Raw genomic sequence first — 17,836 nt, 5'->3', positions numbered from 1 at the left:
GGTTGTAGAGTGGCCAGATGAAAGTGCAATTGAGGCTAATGAGGCTCCTGCAATTTTAAAGCTTTGTAGAATAAGTGTCAGCATGTTGCTTGTGTGACCTGGTCATCTTCTCGCATCTGCCGCCCCCCTCCCCCCCCCTTATAGACTCACTCACAGTGTCTCAATGCTGCTGAGCAAGAGAGATTTACAATTTCTTCCCAGAGCCAGCAGGTGGCCCAGAATACATTGGAAGCTCTGTGTGTTTGCCTAATAACCTCTCTTGAACAAGGGGATTCTAGCTACTTATGTGACTCTGGCCAAAACTAGCCTGATGAAAAAGAAAGAGCTCCGCCTACTGACTATCAAAGCGATTGCATGCGGGGCTTAAAATGATGTACTCTTCAGGAGGTTAAATATGACAGAGGGAAGGGATTTGTTGTTTAATAGTATGAATTGGAATACAGGGAAGGGAGACTCGGGGAAGTCAGAGAAACAAGTTAATGCAAGATCAATATGAAGATAAGATTGTTTTTATTTCTGTTGTCTGTAGTATGTTATGTTTGTGTAATTCTGTATGTTTTTGGTGTATTGTTCGTTGCTTTTGTTTTGCTTTGTCGTTTTTTATGTAAAATCGAATAAAATATTTATAAAAAATAAAAATAAAATGATGTACTCTTCGCTTCAGTTCCATAACAGCACCCTGGAATCCAGACTTAACCTACTTATCCAAAGAATTCTTCTCTTCTTTTTTTTTTAACTTGAAATTTTTATTATTTTTCAGGAAACATACAGAGCAACCCAAAGGAAGAATACAGCATTCTGTAAAAAACCAAAAGCACACACCAAACCATGCAGACTAGCCATTGCTTTGTACAGCAGTATTCATTTTTAGTTAGCAATGCCAACACTAATGTTTAATATGTTATTTAAAGACACTTTGATCAGCTCAGCAAGCTCCAGGAGGAAACTAACAGCTAAGAACAGAATTGCCAAATGAGGGTTAAATTTGGATTAGAACAGATGTGGTCAACCTTACTCATCCCAAGGACTGCACTCTGTCCTGGGCAACCTTCTATCAACTGTGCGCCAGTGGTGGGCAGGGCCAGAGATTAAGTAGGAAGAACAATGGATGTTAATTTCAGTTTCATACAGCCGGCTTGTTTTCACACACACTCATTAGAATCAAGACACCAGCTGTTCAGAAAACACAACAGTGCAGGGTTAGAATCAGAGTTCTGTTCATTTAACTGGTGTTCCCCATCATTAGTTTATTCTGCAAGGCAAAAAACAATAAAAATAAAAATTGCAGCCCTCAGCCAGCTTTTTAAATGGGTGTTAACACAAGGCAAAATGAGAAATAGGAATTGAACATAAGGCAGAAACATCAAAAGACATGAGAAAGGTGTTTGAATCATTCTCTTCTACTGCTTCATCTGACTCTGTCCAACTGACACCACTGGCCTAAGATTCAAGGTCCTGGATCCAGCGCCTTGCTTGCTGCAGCTCATTTGTGAGTTTGTCAATTGCAGATCTTAATTCATTGATCATGCTAAGGATCTTGTTTTCTGGGGGAGAGAAAGAAAAACACAATGGTAAGTAGTCAGAGCCAGCCATAATATTGGACAGAGCAAGGAAACGTGTCTGAGGTGGCTTCCTTTGGAGTGCCGTTAAAAGACAACCATCTGAGTGGTGATGTGAAGGCCTCTGCTTCAGTTGCCTAAATCATAGAATCGTAGAATTGTAGAGTTTGAAGGAATCACAAGGGTCATCTAGTCCAAACCCCGGCAAAGCAGGAATCTTTTGCCCAGGTGGGGCTCAAACCCATGACCACAAAATTACCGTATTTTTTGCTCTATAAGACTCACTTTTTCCCTCCTTAAAAGTAAGGGGAAATGTGTGTGCGTCTTATGGAGCGAATGCAGGCTGCGCAGCTATCCCAGAAGCCAGAACAGCAAGAGGGATTGCTGCTTTCACTGCGCAGCGATCCCTCTTGCTGCTCTGGCTTCTGAGATTCAGAGTATTTTTTTCTTGTTTTCCGTCTCCAAAAACTAGGTGCGTCTTGTGGTCTGATGCATCTTATAGAGCGAAAAATACGGTAAATGTCTCATGCTCTTCATTCCTCCCCACGTCCTGCTATCAAAGCACTACCTAAAGCTAAGCCATGGTTTGCTTTCACATTGTGTGCAAACCCAGGCTTGTTTGTCTCAGTTCCAAGAAAACATGAGCTGTATCCAGGCCTTGTTCTTGGTTTATCGCTTTTGGCTTGCTGAGATAAAGGCAATCTATGAGCCTGAGTTTGGATGCAATACTAAAACATGCTGTGGCTTCACTCTGGGTAGTGTAGCTGGGTGAGGAACAAAGTGCCTAGGATTTTCTGGGTACACTTGATGCTTCTCACTTAACCCAAATTCAGCTTAGCATGGTGTCCAAACAATGTCACACTGTGGCGAGGGGTGTGTGGGTGTGGGTGTGGGTGTTAAAACAAAAGCAACAAGGGCAAGGAAGCCCACCTGGGGTGGTTTATTTTGAGGTACCATCAAAGGGCAACTAATTGTTCATTATTTTGATGGTTGTATTTTACCCACTCTTTTTTGGAAATGTTCTGAGGAGGTCCCATTTAGCTCTTCTACAATTGCCCTAACATCAGAGAGGGAAAGGCACCACACCTCAGATGGCATATTTTGGGGTTGTTGAGCGCAGTGCCACCTGCGTCCCTGGAGATGCCAAGGATTAAACATAGGACTGTCTGCATACAAAGTGGATGCATAAACTTCACAAAAAGATGAGGAAAATGCTAACGTTAATGGATGCCTTCCATGGTGAATAGTAGAGGTCATACTTACGACCATGCGATTTCCTGGTGGAGCAGAACTCTTCCCAGAAAGCATTGCACTTGCAGGGTGTCTGAGAAGAGGAAGGGAGAGCAAGCGGGCTTGGAGAGGATGGTTGAGGCTGGGGAGAAGCCTGAGTTGTCGGACACAAGGAGCAGATCTGTTCCAGGGTGCAGCCTGGTAGCGAGGAGGCCTGTGTCTCGTCTGAGAAGGGAAGGAGAAGTATCTAGGACAAGTGTGCACATACACCCCTCCAAGAATGAAGTCAAATAATGAAATCTGTTCAAACCTGTGATGTCGGCTTACCATCTTTTGTCTTGGGTGTGGGCCCAGAGGTGGCATGGGGTAGCACGTCCAGGCAGGTAGCTAGAAAAAGAAAATGATCCAATGAGTTACCGTATTTTTCGCTCTATAAGACGCACTAGACCACAAGACGCACCTAGTTTTTGGAGGAGGAAAACAAGAAAAGAAATATTCTGAACCTCCGAAGCCAGAACAGCAAGAGGGATAGCTGCGCAGTGAAAGCAGCAATCCCTCTTGCTGTTCTGGCTTCTGTGATAGCTGCGCAGCCTGCATTCGCTCCATAAGACGCACACACATTTCCCCTAACTTTTTAGGAGGGAAAAAGTGAGTCTTATAGAGCAAAAAATACGGTATTTGGCCTATGGCTCATCCCACTATTATGACTCATGGCCATTTAGATTTGATTCTTTTCTTTGATTTTGATTGTAGGCAGGCATCTGCATCTGACTTACAACACAGCAAACCCACTGAGAGCAGGTGTGTGATCGTGCTTTGCCAGCCTTCGCAGCTGGGCTGCACTTCCTGGGATGGTGGCCTGCCAAGCTGGGTCTCAAAGGCAAATGTCCACCATAGTATTTGTCTTAAGGCTCTCAGGGATTGCTGGTGCCCTTCAGGGCTTGTAGGGCAGAAGGCAAAGAGACTAAGAGTAGGTAAAGCCAGAGCCGTTGAGAGGCAGATCCAACTTTTTAACTTTAATTTTGTCCCCATCCTTTTTCCCTGCTGTGTTCTAGAAAGGAAACAATGAGACTAAGGAGAATGAATCAGACAGCACTGGTTCTAATTAAAAGGCAAAGGTTGAAGACCCTTGGAAGACTCTTCAAAGACTCTTGGAAGATTGTCCTCAGCTAGAAGCGAAGCTTAGAGGACAGGCAGGGCAGACATGCCATTTGGCAGGGTGAGGATGCTGCCTCAGCAGAAGCTGCCTAAGCAGACCCCACCTGCCCCACTGCCCCCATTTACAGGGGTGAAGTGGGGCTGGTATTGACCCCGATTTCAGGTGAAATCTCACTGAGTGAGTGAGTGTCACTTCCCATTTTGCCTCAAAGCAGCGAGAATGGATGGGCCACCCCTGAGGACAGAGTCAGGGAATAAGATACTCAGGGTGGGGTCCTCGTCAGCCATCTTCAGGAGTCTCTCCTTTCCATACTCACAACGGACACTCAGCCAAACTGGTGAGGACTGTGCTGAGCCTACTTGGTTGCTTGCTGCACAATAGTAACTGCCAGAATGCTCAGGGGTCACTTTTGGGATGGTCACCGTAGAGTCCAGCTGCAGCTGTTGCCCTTCTTTGTACCATATGTAGGTGAGCTCCTGGGGGTTGGCATCTCTCACTTCGCATCTCAGCTTAACAAAGCTGCCTTCAGTGATCAGCCCCAGGGGTTCTTGCACAACTTTCACGTCCTTGGGACCAACTGCAGGAGGAGAGACCAAAGGCAATGTATCACAAGAGGTGCCCCACCTGTCCTAGCACCTGAACACACATGCAAAACCCACCACACGTACACAACAACCGTTGAGTACACAGTCCTCTGTAGTAAATCTAAGTTCACAACCTCAATTTTCAGCTTGACAACACATGCCTGCTGCACTCAACAGCCCTGCTTTGGGCAGTTGCCTTTTATTAAATGTTGCCAACAGTGGGTGCTCACCCCTTGAGGAGCATCAGAAAAAAACATTCTCCAAAATATTTCTGTCATAGCGGGTCTGCCTGTGTAAGTCGCGACTGATAATGGCTCACAATTTCTATAGGCAAGCATCCTGGCTTCTGTCATGTATAAGGCTGCTAACAAGTTGGGATCTCAGGTGTAAGATCAGTCTACGCCAAGAGGCTCTATATGCCAAAGAGTACATCCTTCTTGTGATTTGGGTAAGTTATTTAAGTTCAATCTGCAATTCTCCAAAACAGGTAGTGGAGTCACATAGCCTGTGTGGATCAAGTTTGTGAAATGACTGCACCTGCCTTCCCATAACCTCTGCTTGGCTGGTACATGTGCTCCAGGACTTCCGGTCACATTACTTACAGAGTGTTGTCTCGGGGACGGGTGCAGATACAACATATCTGCCATAGATAACCTTTCCCAGTGAATACATCTAACTCTCCTTTAAATTTGTATATGATGTTGCACTTTGCATGCAAGTGGTCAATTTTCCTGGTACCTCCAGGGTTTTAATTTTTAAAAGAATCAGGTGGTAGCTGATGCGGAGCACATCTGTGATCCTGCCAGTCAAAGTCTGAGCTGCTGGAAGGCAACTTCCTGTGTTCCTATAGACCCTTCACTGCCTGAAAATGAGGTTACCTACACTGAACGTCCAGGGTGACAGATGAGGATGTTGAATTTCCAATGGCGTTGCTGGCTATGCAGTGATAGGTACTGGAATCACTGGACTGGATCGCCTCAAAACGCAGCTCCTTGTCAGTTCCAATTATGCCAGACTCACTATCTTTATACCAGCCATGGTGGTTGGTGGCAGGATTCCCTCGGGAAGAGCACCGCAAAACCACATAGTCCCCTTCTTTGATTATCCCTGGTGGCATGTCAATCTTCACATCCTTAGGTGGATCTGGGGTAGAGATATTAAGGACACTGAAATCAAGACTCTTGTTTCAGGGCAAGAAAATGTGTGTGCTGCCTTGGGGGACAAGAGAACTGTGAGAGAGTAACGTGTGTATTCAGGGATTGGTGAAGATAGCAAAACTGGCCCCACCATAAGGAAGGGTGAGTCAGCCCACTCCAGCAGGGACATTTTGAGTTATTGTTAAGAAAACAGATCATTACTATGCTGATGGTGACTGTTGTTGGCATCCACCTGTCTTGAGAGATAACAGAGCGTGTTTCCGGGGGTTTAGTCAAATTGCTGCGTTAGCAGCATCCAAGTGACCTCCATATGGCGTGAGCCTGGGCAGTGTGTATGGAGGTCCTGGGCTGCCAAGACGAGAAGACCCCATTCTCCTATTTGCTTGTGTGGTCCACAAGAAAGCAGAGCAATATGATTGGCACCAGCTTGACTGCAGGAGTTGCCAGAAGGAGGCACCATCTATACAAGGCACCATCTAACCGTCATAGGGACACCACTCCAGACCAGAATTTTCCTTCTCCTAGATGGGCTACCTTCCCAGGGTTGATGAGCCCATCTGCCCCTCACTCCCCTCTATAGCAAGTGCAGAAACTGTCTCCTTGACCATTGGACCCACTTTGGTCTCATCTGCTCAATCTGCCAGAGCCTGTCTTCACACACAGGGGAAGTCAGAGTAAGACTTCACTTTTATCATCACCATTGACTGCCACTTCTGCTACCACCGTGTCAACAGAATCACTACTACCCCCTCTATCATCATTATCATCATCATCAGTTAATTAACTGGTGGTGATTATGATGTTTACTGCTGCGGTGCAAATTTGGCCAACTATTATTTCTGTATATATTTTCACCCCACCTTTCCTCACAGGAGCTCAAGCTGCTGCATGTGGTTCTCCACCTCCCCATTTCAGCCTGACATCAATCCTGTGAAGTAGGCTGGGCTGAGAAATGGTGACATTATTATTATATTATATTATATTATATTATATTATATTATATTATTATGAAGCAGTATGCCTATGTTGGTTAAAGGAATGGATAAAATTGGAAAATAAGGATTTGATAACAGATTTGGATGGCACACATATTTATGGTGTGACAAGAAGAAAATTCATAAAGGTTTTGGGAACCACATCTTTAGGAATTCGTTAATAGAAATATGGGACAGGTACAAAAATCTATTGGAGCCAAGAGTTCCACATTGGCTATCTCCATTGGAAGTTATGAGTGTAAAGAAAATTAATATGAGAGGTAATTGGATTACATATGGTGAAATGGTAATTAAAGAGGGGGGGAAATGGAAGCTAAAACCATATGAACAAGTTAAAGAATTATTTCCAGGTTAATGAAATGTTTAAAAAAGATATAAAAGAAAGTGGTTATGGAGAAAAAGAGTCAAGGTTTCAAACAGATATAATAAATAATGAATGTAAAATTTTGTCAAAAATGTATAAAATATTGTTGGAATGGAATATGAAAGATGAAGAGGTTAAATCGGTAATGATACAGTGAGCCAAAGACTTTGGGTATAATGTTCAATTTGATGACTGGGAAAAACTGGAAAGAAAATTTAAAATTTACTGCATGTACGGCGTTGAAGGAAAATGTTATGAAAATGTTTTATAGATGGTACATCACACCGGTAAAACTAGCAAAAATGTATAAGATATGCAATAAGTGTTGGAAATGTAAAGAAAAAGAAGGAACGTTTTATCATATGTGGTGGGAATGTAAGAAAGTGAAAAGTTTCTGGGAAGCAATTTACAATGAATTGAAATAGATGTTAAAATATACTTTTGTAAAGAAACCAGAAGCTTTTCTTTTAGGGATTACAGGAAAGGAAATAAGAAGAAAGGATTGTAAACTTTTTCAGTATGCAGTTACAGCAGCAAGAATTTTACTGGCCCAGAAATGGAAACAAGAGGAAATACCGACGATAGAAGAATAGAGAATGAAACTGACAGTCTATGTGGAATTGGATAAATTAACTGGGAAAATCAGATATGTGCGAGACCAAAAGTTCATCGAAGACTGGGGAAAGTTTGTAGAATATCTGAAAAATGTATGTGATGTACAAACAACGCTAGTGGGGTTTCAAGAGGCGCTGTAAAAGTTGAGAGGTATTGTTAAAAAGAAATAGAAGGGGGAGGGAAGACAAATGGCAATACAAATGAAGGGAATGCGTACTGAAGAGATAAATACAGATGATTGCCAGAGAAGCTGAAGGAAGTCCAAAAAGAGATAATTTGTTAAAATTTGGATAAAAATGTACAACTGTATTGGAAAATTAATTTAAATTTATTTTTTTTAAAAAAAAAAAGAGAAATGGTGACCTTGCAGGCCAGCGGCTGAAGAAGGAGCCAAAAGGGTTTTCTTGTGTGTGTGATTCTTTGTGGCTAATCAGCTGCTCTCCCTGTACAAAGGTCAGAGGGGGCAGGGTTTCTGTTGAGGCAGGTGATTAGCTGTGGGAGGAGCTTATCAGACCTTGCAGGCCAGCGGCTGAAGAAGGAGCCAAAAGGGTTTTCTTGTGTGTGTGATTCTTTGTGGCTAATCAGCTGCTCTCCCTGTACAAAGGTCAGAGGGGGCAGGGTTTCTGTTGAGGCAGGTGATTAGCTGTGGGAGGAGCTTATCAGACCTTGCAGGCCAGCGGCGCGCGCCTACCGGCGCGCGTAGTTTGATCCATCTTTTAGATTTAGGGGAGCTAGTCTCAAACGTTTGTTGGGGGAGACCTAGGTTTTTTGGGGGGGAGTTATTATTTTTGGGGGGGAGTGTCTTCACACTTTTTATGATGCAGGACCGCTGTAGCCACCCCCAACAACACATTCTCAAGATGGAGGGGGAGGGAACAGCTGCAGTCGCCTGCAGTTCCTGCGCAATGCTTGCCATCTTGCCAAAGGTTGCAGGCAGCTTTACATGCAGCAATTGCATGTTGATTGCCCTCCTAAAAGACAAAGTCCAGCAACTGGAGGAACGTGTAGCTACACTCCAAAGAATTAGAGAGCTGGAGCTCTTCTTGGAAGCAGCAGAGCACACCGTCTCCACCAAGGAGGAGACAGGGGACTCCCCTGGGAAGGAGGCTAGTTCAGCAACACAGGAGCCAGATATGTGGAGAAACGTGACTCAAAGAAGTAGGAGGCCCAGGGTTCGCTCTGATTGTTTAGAAATACACAATCGCTTTCAGGTCCTCTCCCCTAGCATGGAAGATGAAGAGCAGACTCCATTTGAGGATCTCTCCCTCATTACAGTCGATCAGGTATATGAAGATGAACAGCAAAGTCAGTCCTCAGAGAATGTGCAGGCGACCTTGGAACGGACCGCTCACGGAAGAACCCCGACCAAAGCTAAGAAGAGGCGTGTAGTGGTGATAGGGGATTCCCTACTGAGGGGAACAGAAGCAGTGATCTGTGGGCCTGACAGGATGTCTCGGGAAGTGTGCTGTCTCCCCGGGGCTAAGATCCAAGATGTAACTGAACGACTGCCAGGAATCATAAAACCCACTGACAAATACCCCTTCCTCTTGGTTCATGTAGGAACCAATGACACTGCAAGCAATAGCCTCCAGAAGATCAAAAGAGACTACGAGGCTCTGGGCAGGAAATTGAAGCAATTAAATGCACAAATCGTCATCTCATCTGTCCTCCCAGTTGAACGACGTGGCCCAGGGAGAGAGGGGAAAATAGTGGAAGTAAACAGCTGGCTTCGCAAATGGTGTAAACAGGAACGGTTTGGATTCTTAGATCACGGACTGCAATTTCTTGAAGATGGACTTCTGGCAAGCGATGGGCTGCACCTCACAACGGTTGGGAGGAATGTTTTTGCCAAAAAACTCAGAAACCTCATCAGGAGGGCTTTAAACTGACTAATGTGGGGGAGGGAGACAGTGCTCCTGAAGGTAGGAGTCTATCAATTGATGAAGATGATCATCCAAATGTCATAGACCAAATGGAGCAAACAGCAAGCAGACCTAGTGGTGGGAGGAAAAAATCCTTAAATAAGAGACACGGGGGAATGACTAATGGACTTCAATGTCTGTACACTAATGCACAAAGCATGGGAAATAAACAAGATGAGCTTGAGCTCTTGGTACAGCAAACTAAATATGACATAATAGGCATCACTGAAACCTGGTGGGATAAGTCCCACGATTGGAATGTAAAAATGGAGGGATACGATCTATTTCAGAGAAACAGACCAGACAAGAAAGGAGGAGGAGTGGCGTTATATGTCAGGGATGTGTATACCTGTGAAGAGATCCAATATTTAGAACCTCAAAGCCAAAGGGAGAGCATTTGGGTCAAAATTAAGGGAGAGAAGAATAACAGTGACCTCATTGTGGGAGTTTACTATAGATCCCCAAGCCAAACGGAGGACATAGATGATGCCTTCCTGGAACAGATGGCCAAGCATGCAAAAGGAAGGGAGATAGTAGTAATGGGGGACTTCAATTACCCGGATATTTGTTGGATGTCAAACTCAGCCAAGAGCATAAGGTCAAACAGATTCCTCACTGGCCTTGCAGACAACTTCATTGTCCAGAAAGTGGGAGATGCAACAAGAGGAACAGCCATTTTAGATCTGGTCCTAACCAATGTCGATGACCTGGTTAATGGGGTAGAAGTGGAAGGATCATTAGGCGCAAGTGATCATGCTCTTCTGAAGTTTACTATACAACGGAAAGGAGCAGCCAAGCATACTAGGACTCAATTTCTTGACTTTAAGAAAGCCGACTTCATAAAACTTAGGGAAGTGCTGGGTGAGATCCCATGGACAGTAATACTAAAAGGAAAGGGAGTTCATGATGGCTGGGAGTTTGTTAAGAGGGAGATAGTAAAAGCACAACTTCAGGCAATACCAATGAGACGGAAACATGGAAGGTGCCTAAAGAAGCCAGGGTGGCTATCTAAAGAACTTCTAACTGAGTTAAAAGGATGTGTACAAAAAATGGAAAAGGGGGGAAACCACCAAAGAGGAATTCAAACAAATAGCCAGCACGTGTAGACACAAAGTCAGAAAAGCTAAAGCACAGAATGAACTCAGGCTTGCTAGAGAGGTTAAAAGCAACAAAAAAGGCTTTTATGGGTATGTTCGTAGCAAAAGGAAGAACAAAGAAACAGTGGGGTCACTCAGAGGAGAAGATGGTGAAATGCAAACAGGGGACACAGAAAGGGCTGAACTCCTCAATGCCTTCTTTGCCTCAGTCTTCTCCAATAAAGAAAACAATGCCCGACCTGAAGAATTTGGAGCAAATGATTCAGTAGAGAAAACACAGCCCAGAATAACTAAGGAGATAGTACAAGAATACTTGGCTAGTTTAGATGTATTCAAGTCTCCAGGGCCAGATGAACTGCATCCAAGAGTATTAAAAGAACTGGCAGATGTGATCTCAGAACCACTGGCAATCATCTTTGAGAATTCCTGGAGAACAGGCGAAGTCCCAGCAGACTGGAGGAGGGCAAATGTTGTCCCTATTTTCAAAAAGGGGAAAAGAGAGGACCCAAATAATTACCGCCCAGTCAGTCTGACATCAATACCAGGGAAGATTCTGGAGCAGATCATCAAGCAAACAATCTGTGAGCACCTAGAAAGGAATGCTGTGATCACCAATAGTCAGCATGGATTTCTGAAAAATAAGTCATGTCAGACTAACCTGATCTCGATTTTTGACAGAATTACAAGCCTGGTAGATGAAGGGAACGCAGTGGATGTAGCCTACCTTGATTTCAGCAAGGCATTTGACAACGTGCCCCATGATATTCTTGTAAAGAAGCTGGTAAAATGCGGTCTTGACTATGCTACCACTCAGTGGATTTGTAACTGGCTGACTGACCGGACCCAAAGGGTGCTCATCAATGGTTCCTCTTCATCCTGGAGAAGAGTGACTAGTGGGGTGCCACAGGGTTCTGTCTTGGGCCCGGTCTTATTCAACATCTTTATCAACGACTTGGATGATGGACTCAAGGGCATCCTGATCAAATTTGCAGATGACACCAAACTGGGAGGGGTGGCTAACACCCCAGAGGACAGGATCACACTTCAAAACGACCTTGACAGATTAGAGAACTGGGCCAAAACAAACAAGATGAATTTTAACAGGGAGAAATGTAAAGTATTGCACTTGGGCAAAAAAAATGAGAGGCACAAATACAAGATGGGTGACACCTGGCTTGAGAGCAGTACATGTGAAAAGGATCTAGGAGTCTTGGTTGACCACAAACTTGACATGAGCCAACAGTGTGATGCGGCAGCTAACAAAGCCAATGCAATTCTGGGCTGCATCAATAGGAGTATAGAATCTAGATCAAGGGAAGTAATAGTGCCACTGTATTCTGCTCTGGTCAGACCTCACCTGGAGTACTGTGTCCAGTTCTGGGCACCACAGTTCAAGAAGGACACTGACAAACTGGAACGTGTCCAGAGGAGGGCAACCAAAATGGTCAAAGGCCTGGAAACGATGCCTTATGAGGAACGGCTAAGGGAGCTGGGCATGTTTAGCCTGGAGAAGAGGAGGTTAAGGGGGGATATGATAGACATGTTCAAATATATAAAAGGATGTCACATAGAGGAGGGAGAAAGGTTGTTTTCTCCTGCTCCAGAGAAACGGACACGGAGCAATGGATCCAAACTACAAGAAAGAAGATTCCACCTAAACATTAGGAAGAACTTCCTGACAGTAAGAGCTGTTCGACAGTGGAATTTGCTGCCAAGGAGTGTGGTGGAGTCTCCTTTTTTGGAGGTCTTTAAGCAGAGGCTTGACAACCATATGTCAGGAGTGCTCTGATGGTGTTTCCTGCTTGGCAGGGGGTTGGACTCGATGGCCCTTGTGGTCTCTTCCAACTCTATGATTCTATGATTCTATGATTCTATGATTCTATGACTGGGGCCCAGGAACTCCCAGTGACCTGCATGTCTGAGTGGGGATTATAATCCTGCTGCTGAAGATCCTGCTCCAGCATGCCACATTAATCAGGGTGAGTCAACCCAACCCCAGGAGGAAGATTTTGGGATAGCATTAAATAATTTTGTCATCATATCTGTTATTTCTCATTTGGGGGTGCTGAGAAAGTCCGTGCATACAGAAAGCTGTTCAGATACTGCAGTTCAGCACCTACGGGGTTATGTGAGGCCATGTCTATGCCCCCTCCAGACCCAGCCAGCCACCAAATCACTAGCATGCCCTGGTTGCAACCCTGCCCATCTTTGAAGGTGAACAGATTTAGGATTGTATTCTAAAGGTACATTTTATGCAAGACCAATGATGCATGTTTACAAATTATATTGGTGTGTGTGTAGAATGGGCTTTAAACAAGCTATTTCCTGCTTCCTGTCCGGATAGTCACACAATGCATGAAAATCAGAAGGGGAAAGTAGTTCTCTTCTGAAATACAAAAAGACCCCCAGAAGAGGAAATAAGAGGCAAGCAATGTCTGTAAATCTTGATGGTCATCATTCACCAGCCCAACAAAGAAACTCACACTGGACATTGATGGTCAGTTCTGAGCTACTGGATCCAACTGCGTTTTCAGCTGTACAGCGATAGACACCAGAATCTTGCTCTCCTACAGAATCAAATTCCTTTATTGGGCTCGTCCATTCATATTTCCGCACATCCTTCCAGTACCATTGGTATGTAACTTCAGGGTTGCTACTGTTGACTGTGCATGCAAGAGAGAGTTTCTCCCCTTCTCGGACCGTGATTCCAAGCATAGCACTCAGCTTAACTCTTTTGGGACCATCTGAAATAAATAAAATATGGAAGTCATAAGTACCATCAGAAAGTGACAGCAGCTGCAAGGCTGGAGGTCCTAGAATATAATCAGGGACCCTTAATTATAACCCCCTCCCATCTTGCAAGGTTCCCCTCACATTTTGTACTCAATAACAGACATCCTTTCAAATGTGACAATCACATGCTTCTTGCTATTGTAAATGCCTAAGCCAAAGCCCACCACCCCTCACAAGATTCAGAGTTCAGACAATGGCTTTTCAGAGGAACAGAATCTTGTGCAGTTCAGGCGGAATATCTTTTTTCCAGATTTCCCCCACATAGTCCAGTTTCATCCCCCTGAATACTCACATTTCACATCCAATGTCATGGTGCTCTGGGATATCTCTGTCCCATTGTGGCTTTTTAGAGTGCATATCAGCGTTTTCCCATGATCCTCCCAAGTTGGAGTAAAACTCAGAACAGTCTGGACTTTTCCATTTCTATTGGTTGTTTTTTGGGAAGACATACGACTCTCCTCCAAGCCGCTGAACGTCAACATAATTGGCTCATCGGGGCAGTGGTAAAATACCCAGCAGGTCACTGTCGCTGGTATCCATTCTTGGATTTGTGCCATTCTGCTTTCTATCTTGGGTTTGGGTGGTGACACTGCATGCAGAAAATTAAAAAGGGAAATTCCAAGTCATTGATCAGGCAAAGCTGTAGACCAGAGATGGAGAACTTGTGATTCTCCGCATGTCCTTGGACCCCAACTACCATCAGCCTCAGCCAGCATGGTCAGGGGTGATGGGGGTTCTAATCCTGCAACTTCTGGAAGTTTAAAGGTTCCCCTCCCTGATCTAAAAGGAAGCTGTTGAGCAAATAAGAGCCTTGATCTTCTATCCAAAAATGGCAAGAAGCATCCAGGCCTATTTTGAACCCCTTCTGTGATGCTGCATGTTAGCATAGTTATACCTGCCTCTGAGTTGATATTTGACAAATGGACATTTGCAGAAATGATTTTATTCTTTTTTTGTAGAACTTGCAGCGGTGGTTTTCTTGATCTGAAGTTCATATGATTTTTTTATTTTATTTTTTAAAGCTGAACTTGTGTATATAGTATCCCTATATTTAACTTGCACACCAATTCAGGGCCATCAGGCTATAAAGCAGATTATAAATTTGTTACATAGTAAAATAAATAAATAAATATTTGATTCTTTTTGCATAACAAAGTGCTGTGAAAAACTCAGCGCTAGATACTGGCAAGGCAAATAAGAACACAGTGCATTGTATCTATAGTTAATCTACTTAGGTCCATTATTTTCAATGGGTCTACTCTGAGTGGACTAACATTTGATGCAACACAATGTAGGGGGCTGGCTGATGAATGGCACATTAGTTTCACACAAAGATGTGTCAAGGCCTCCTAGCAAATACATTATTTGTGTCATTGAACAAACCCTTATAGGAGGGGATTCCAGAAATGTTCTTCAGTTACCAGTCTACCCATTACTGTTAGTCTACTCCTGAAATCCCTTCCAGTTCCATAATTCTGTGGTTCTATTATTCCTATAAGATTACAGTTACAGCCTTAGAAAATTGAAAGTTTAGGACTCCACCCGAAGACCTATTTATTGAGCGTTCATCTTTACTTGCTTGCATGAAACTTGCACAGAGTATATCCTTGTTGACCATTTGTTCTGATTTGATCACAGGGCAGTTATGCATCTGTTATTCATATTGATTTCGTTATGAGGTATTTACTCATCTTCCTCATTAGTCATTTGCTCACCCAGACATTTCAGTGCATGACCCTGTCACTTGCCAAGCTACAGAAAGGCTGATTCTTTTTAAAAGTGAATTCTTGCACTAGGGCAACAGAGCACTTAAAAAAGCATAAATCTACATTTGTAGTATGCACTTGAATCTCTCCCACAAAACAGTGACAGCCTGGAGGTACTCTTGGTTTCAAGACTACTTGACCACTTTGGCATGAATGGAGGACAAATCATCTCTGAAAGTTTCTTACCGTTAACATTAACAGAAGCAGCAGCAAACCACTTGTCTAGATAACGATTGTTTCCAACGAAGTTATAAAGTCTTGCTCCATATTTGCCACTGTCATTTTTCTGGAGATGAGAGATCTTCAGGCTGCAGTTTCTGCTGTTTAAATTCCCAACAAACCTCACCCGATCCAGAAAGTGGAGACTTGTTGGAGTCAGGTAGTTCTTTGAGGTCGAAGAGCCATTGTATAACATGATACCAGTATAATCTTTCAGATTGTCTTCATACTTAGGGTCAAAATACCAAATCAGGAAGAAGTTGTCAACCCGAACGTACTTATATGTTCGATCGATCTTGCATGGAATCAGAATACAGGATCCTTCCCACGCAGCCAGATTATTCGGTGCAATAGTCAACATATTTTTATTACCCAAGACACCTAAATCAGAAAACAACATGTGATATTTTGCTCAGCTCCCACCATGCATTCAGAAGGATGATGAAAATGATCTGAAGGCAGTGCTCTCTAATCAAAACTAAACTAAACTTCTGACTACCTCTCCAGACTGGTGGCTTTTTTGTAGGAATATTCTGAAACATGTCAATAGCAATGCAATAGTGGGGGATTTAAACTGGACCATTTACACATCATCAGAAGCACTTTTAGGGTGGCAGGAGTGGTGTGGTCCCACTGAGCACTACCCTGCAGGGGGCATCAAGACAAGGTTTCAGAATGGAGCTATGGGGGGGGGGCTCATGGAATTTTAGTGTCGCAAAGGGCACTGCTGAAATCTGAGAGCCCACATCCACCACTGCCTTCTCCTCATTCTTTTCTAAAGACCAAAGAGAGCAGTGGTGCTTAAATGAGACCAGAAGCCCAATTTGCTTTTGTTGGCACAAATCAAACCTGCATCACACATCATGCATTACCTGGAAGGAAGAGCAGACAAAAGAAGCTCCTCATTGTGAATTCATGCAAGGGCCAAATCTGGAAGCAAGGGGGTGGAAATGGATTATTGATTCATTCAGTAACAGTTATTTACCATCAAAAATATATTCCCAGAGTCATAAGAATGTGTATGGAAATGTGCTTTTATGCACCTTGGTGGAAGGAGGAGAACCTGTCACAAGCTCTACTCCTCTCTATTGAGCTTCTTCTCCCATAGTACTCCTATGGGAAGGGCCGTAGCTCAGAGACAGAGCACATGATTTGCATGCAAAAGTCCCAGATCCAATGCATGTCATCGCAAGGCATGGAGAGATTCCTACCTCAAGTCCTGGAGATTTGCTGCCAGTCAGTAGGCAATATTGACTTGAATGGACCAATGAGCCCGTGTGGTGTAATGGTTAGAGTGCTGGACTATGACTTGGGAGACCAGGGTTCAAATCCCCACTCTGCCCTGAAACTCACTGGGTGACCTTGGGCCAGTCACCATCTCTTCGCCTTACCTGCCTCACAGGGTTGTAGTGAGGATGAAAGGGAGGAGGGAACCATGTGCACCACCTTGAGCGCCTTAGAAAAAGAAAGGTGGTATATAAATGTAATAACTAAACAATAAATAATACCAATGGGCTGACTCTGTGTATGGCGCTTTTCAATGTCCCTAACTACCAGGAAGACAGCTGTCTCCAGTAAGCATAAAGGATGGGGGGGGGCGGAATACAAATTCAAATCCATTATGTTCACAGGAGCCAGAAAGTTTTGCATGCTGCTGGGAGTTGTCTTTGAATTTCATCCTTGCTTTCATAAACAATAAAAATCACCAAACCAGTACAAAAGAGAATTAATATTTTGTTTCTTTAAGCAGATTATTGTGGGAGGGGTCACCAAAGCGACTCCCCAAACTGCTTTCTGCCAATCAGCTAATGTAGTCCCCTTCCTATTTAACAGTAGTGTTTCCAGAGATTTCAATACTTGTTGTCCAATCACTATAGAAATTTCTGCAAAGACCACAGTCCAAAACTCTGACACTTTGTCCTCCACCTGACCTTAAATTACCTCGGCTCCTTATATCCTCTCCAACAGGATCTCTAATTAGACACCTTCGTTTGAAACAGTCTCATAGCAGTCTTATACCATTTTTGCATTATTTTCAATGCATGTTCTCTCATGGTAGATAAAATGGATGTCAATGGGAACCTTAACCACATAGAAGTCCACCCATTGTCTTCAATCAAAATATTCCAGTCTGACTCCCACATCCATTTCAGGCCTTCTGCAGAGCCCATATCAATGCTCAGAAGTAGGATATAAATAGGAGACACCAACCTCTCCACTTCCCCCTCAGAGCTCAGAAATACTAGCTTGATCTGCATGAGAGCAAGGAGACTTCTTAAGAACATTTCCAAAACAATGCAGCTATATTGCAAACAGAACTTATGATTCTAAATAAGGAGAAACCAAAATGGACCAATTTCACCAACCATAGTGAAC

General features: G+C 43.7%; 1 protein-coding gene across 1 annotated transcript; it reads right to left on the bottom strand.

Annotated features, from left to right (window-relative positions):
- Nucleotides 1-727: 727 nt before the first annotated feature.
- On the bottom strand, nt 728-17,689 carry LOC310683549 (B-cell receptor CD22-like). The gene is made up of 10 exons (XM_083453481.1): nt 17,672-17,689; nt 16,333-16,390; nt 15,428-15,841; nt 13,768-14,064; nt 13,166-13,426; nt 5,415-5,675; nt 4,265-4,525; nt 3,117-3,176; nt 2,823-3,014; nt 728-1,544 (listed from the first exon to the last, which is right to left on the bottom strand). Exons 2-10 carry the CDS (start codon nt 16,364-16,366, stop codon nt 1,441-1,443), a joined length of 1,884 nt encoding a protein of 627 aa, XP_083309607.1. The 5' UTR covers nt 16,367-16,390; nt 17,672-17,689; the 3' UTR covers nt 728-1,440.
- Between the last annotated feature and the right edge of the window lie 147 nt (nt 17,690-17,836).

The sequence above is a fragment of the Podarcis tiliguerta genome (assembly GCF_965153285.1).
Source record: "Podarcis tiliguerta genome assembly, chromosome: 8".
Classification (NCBI taxonomy): domain Eukaryota; kingdom Metazoa; phylum Chordata; class Lepidosauria; order Squamata; family Lacertidae; genus Podarcis; species Podarcis tiliguerta.
The sequence above is the reverse complement of the archived record's forward strand: the minus strand, read 5'-3'. Positions and strand labels throughout refer to the sequence as shown.

Bases quoted from the DNA above. Each gene is read 5' to 3' on its own strand.
- LOC310683549 (XM_083453481.1), bottom strand. From the start codon at position 16,366: ATGAGGAGCTTCTTTTGTCTGCTCTTCCTTCCAG. The intron at 3,015-3,116 runs GTAAGCCGACAT...TTCCCTTCTCAG, and splicing joins CACACCCAAGACAAAAGATG to ACGAGACACAGGCCTCCTCG. The intron at 1,545-2,822 runs GTAAGTATGACC...TCTCTCCCCCAG, and splicing joins CACCAGGAAATCGCATGGTC to AAAACAAGATCCTTAGCATG.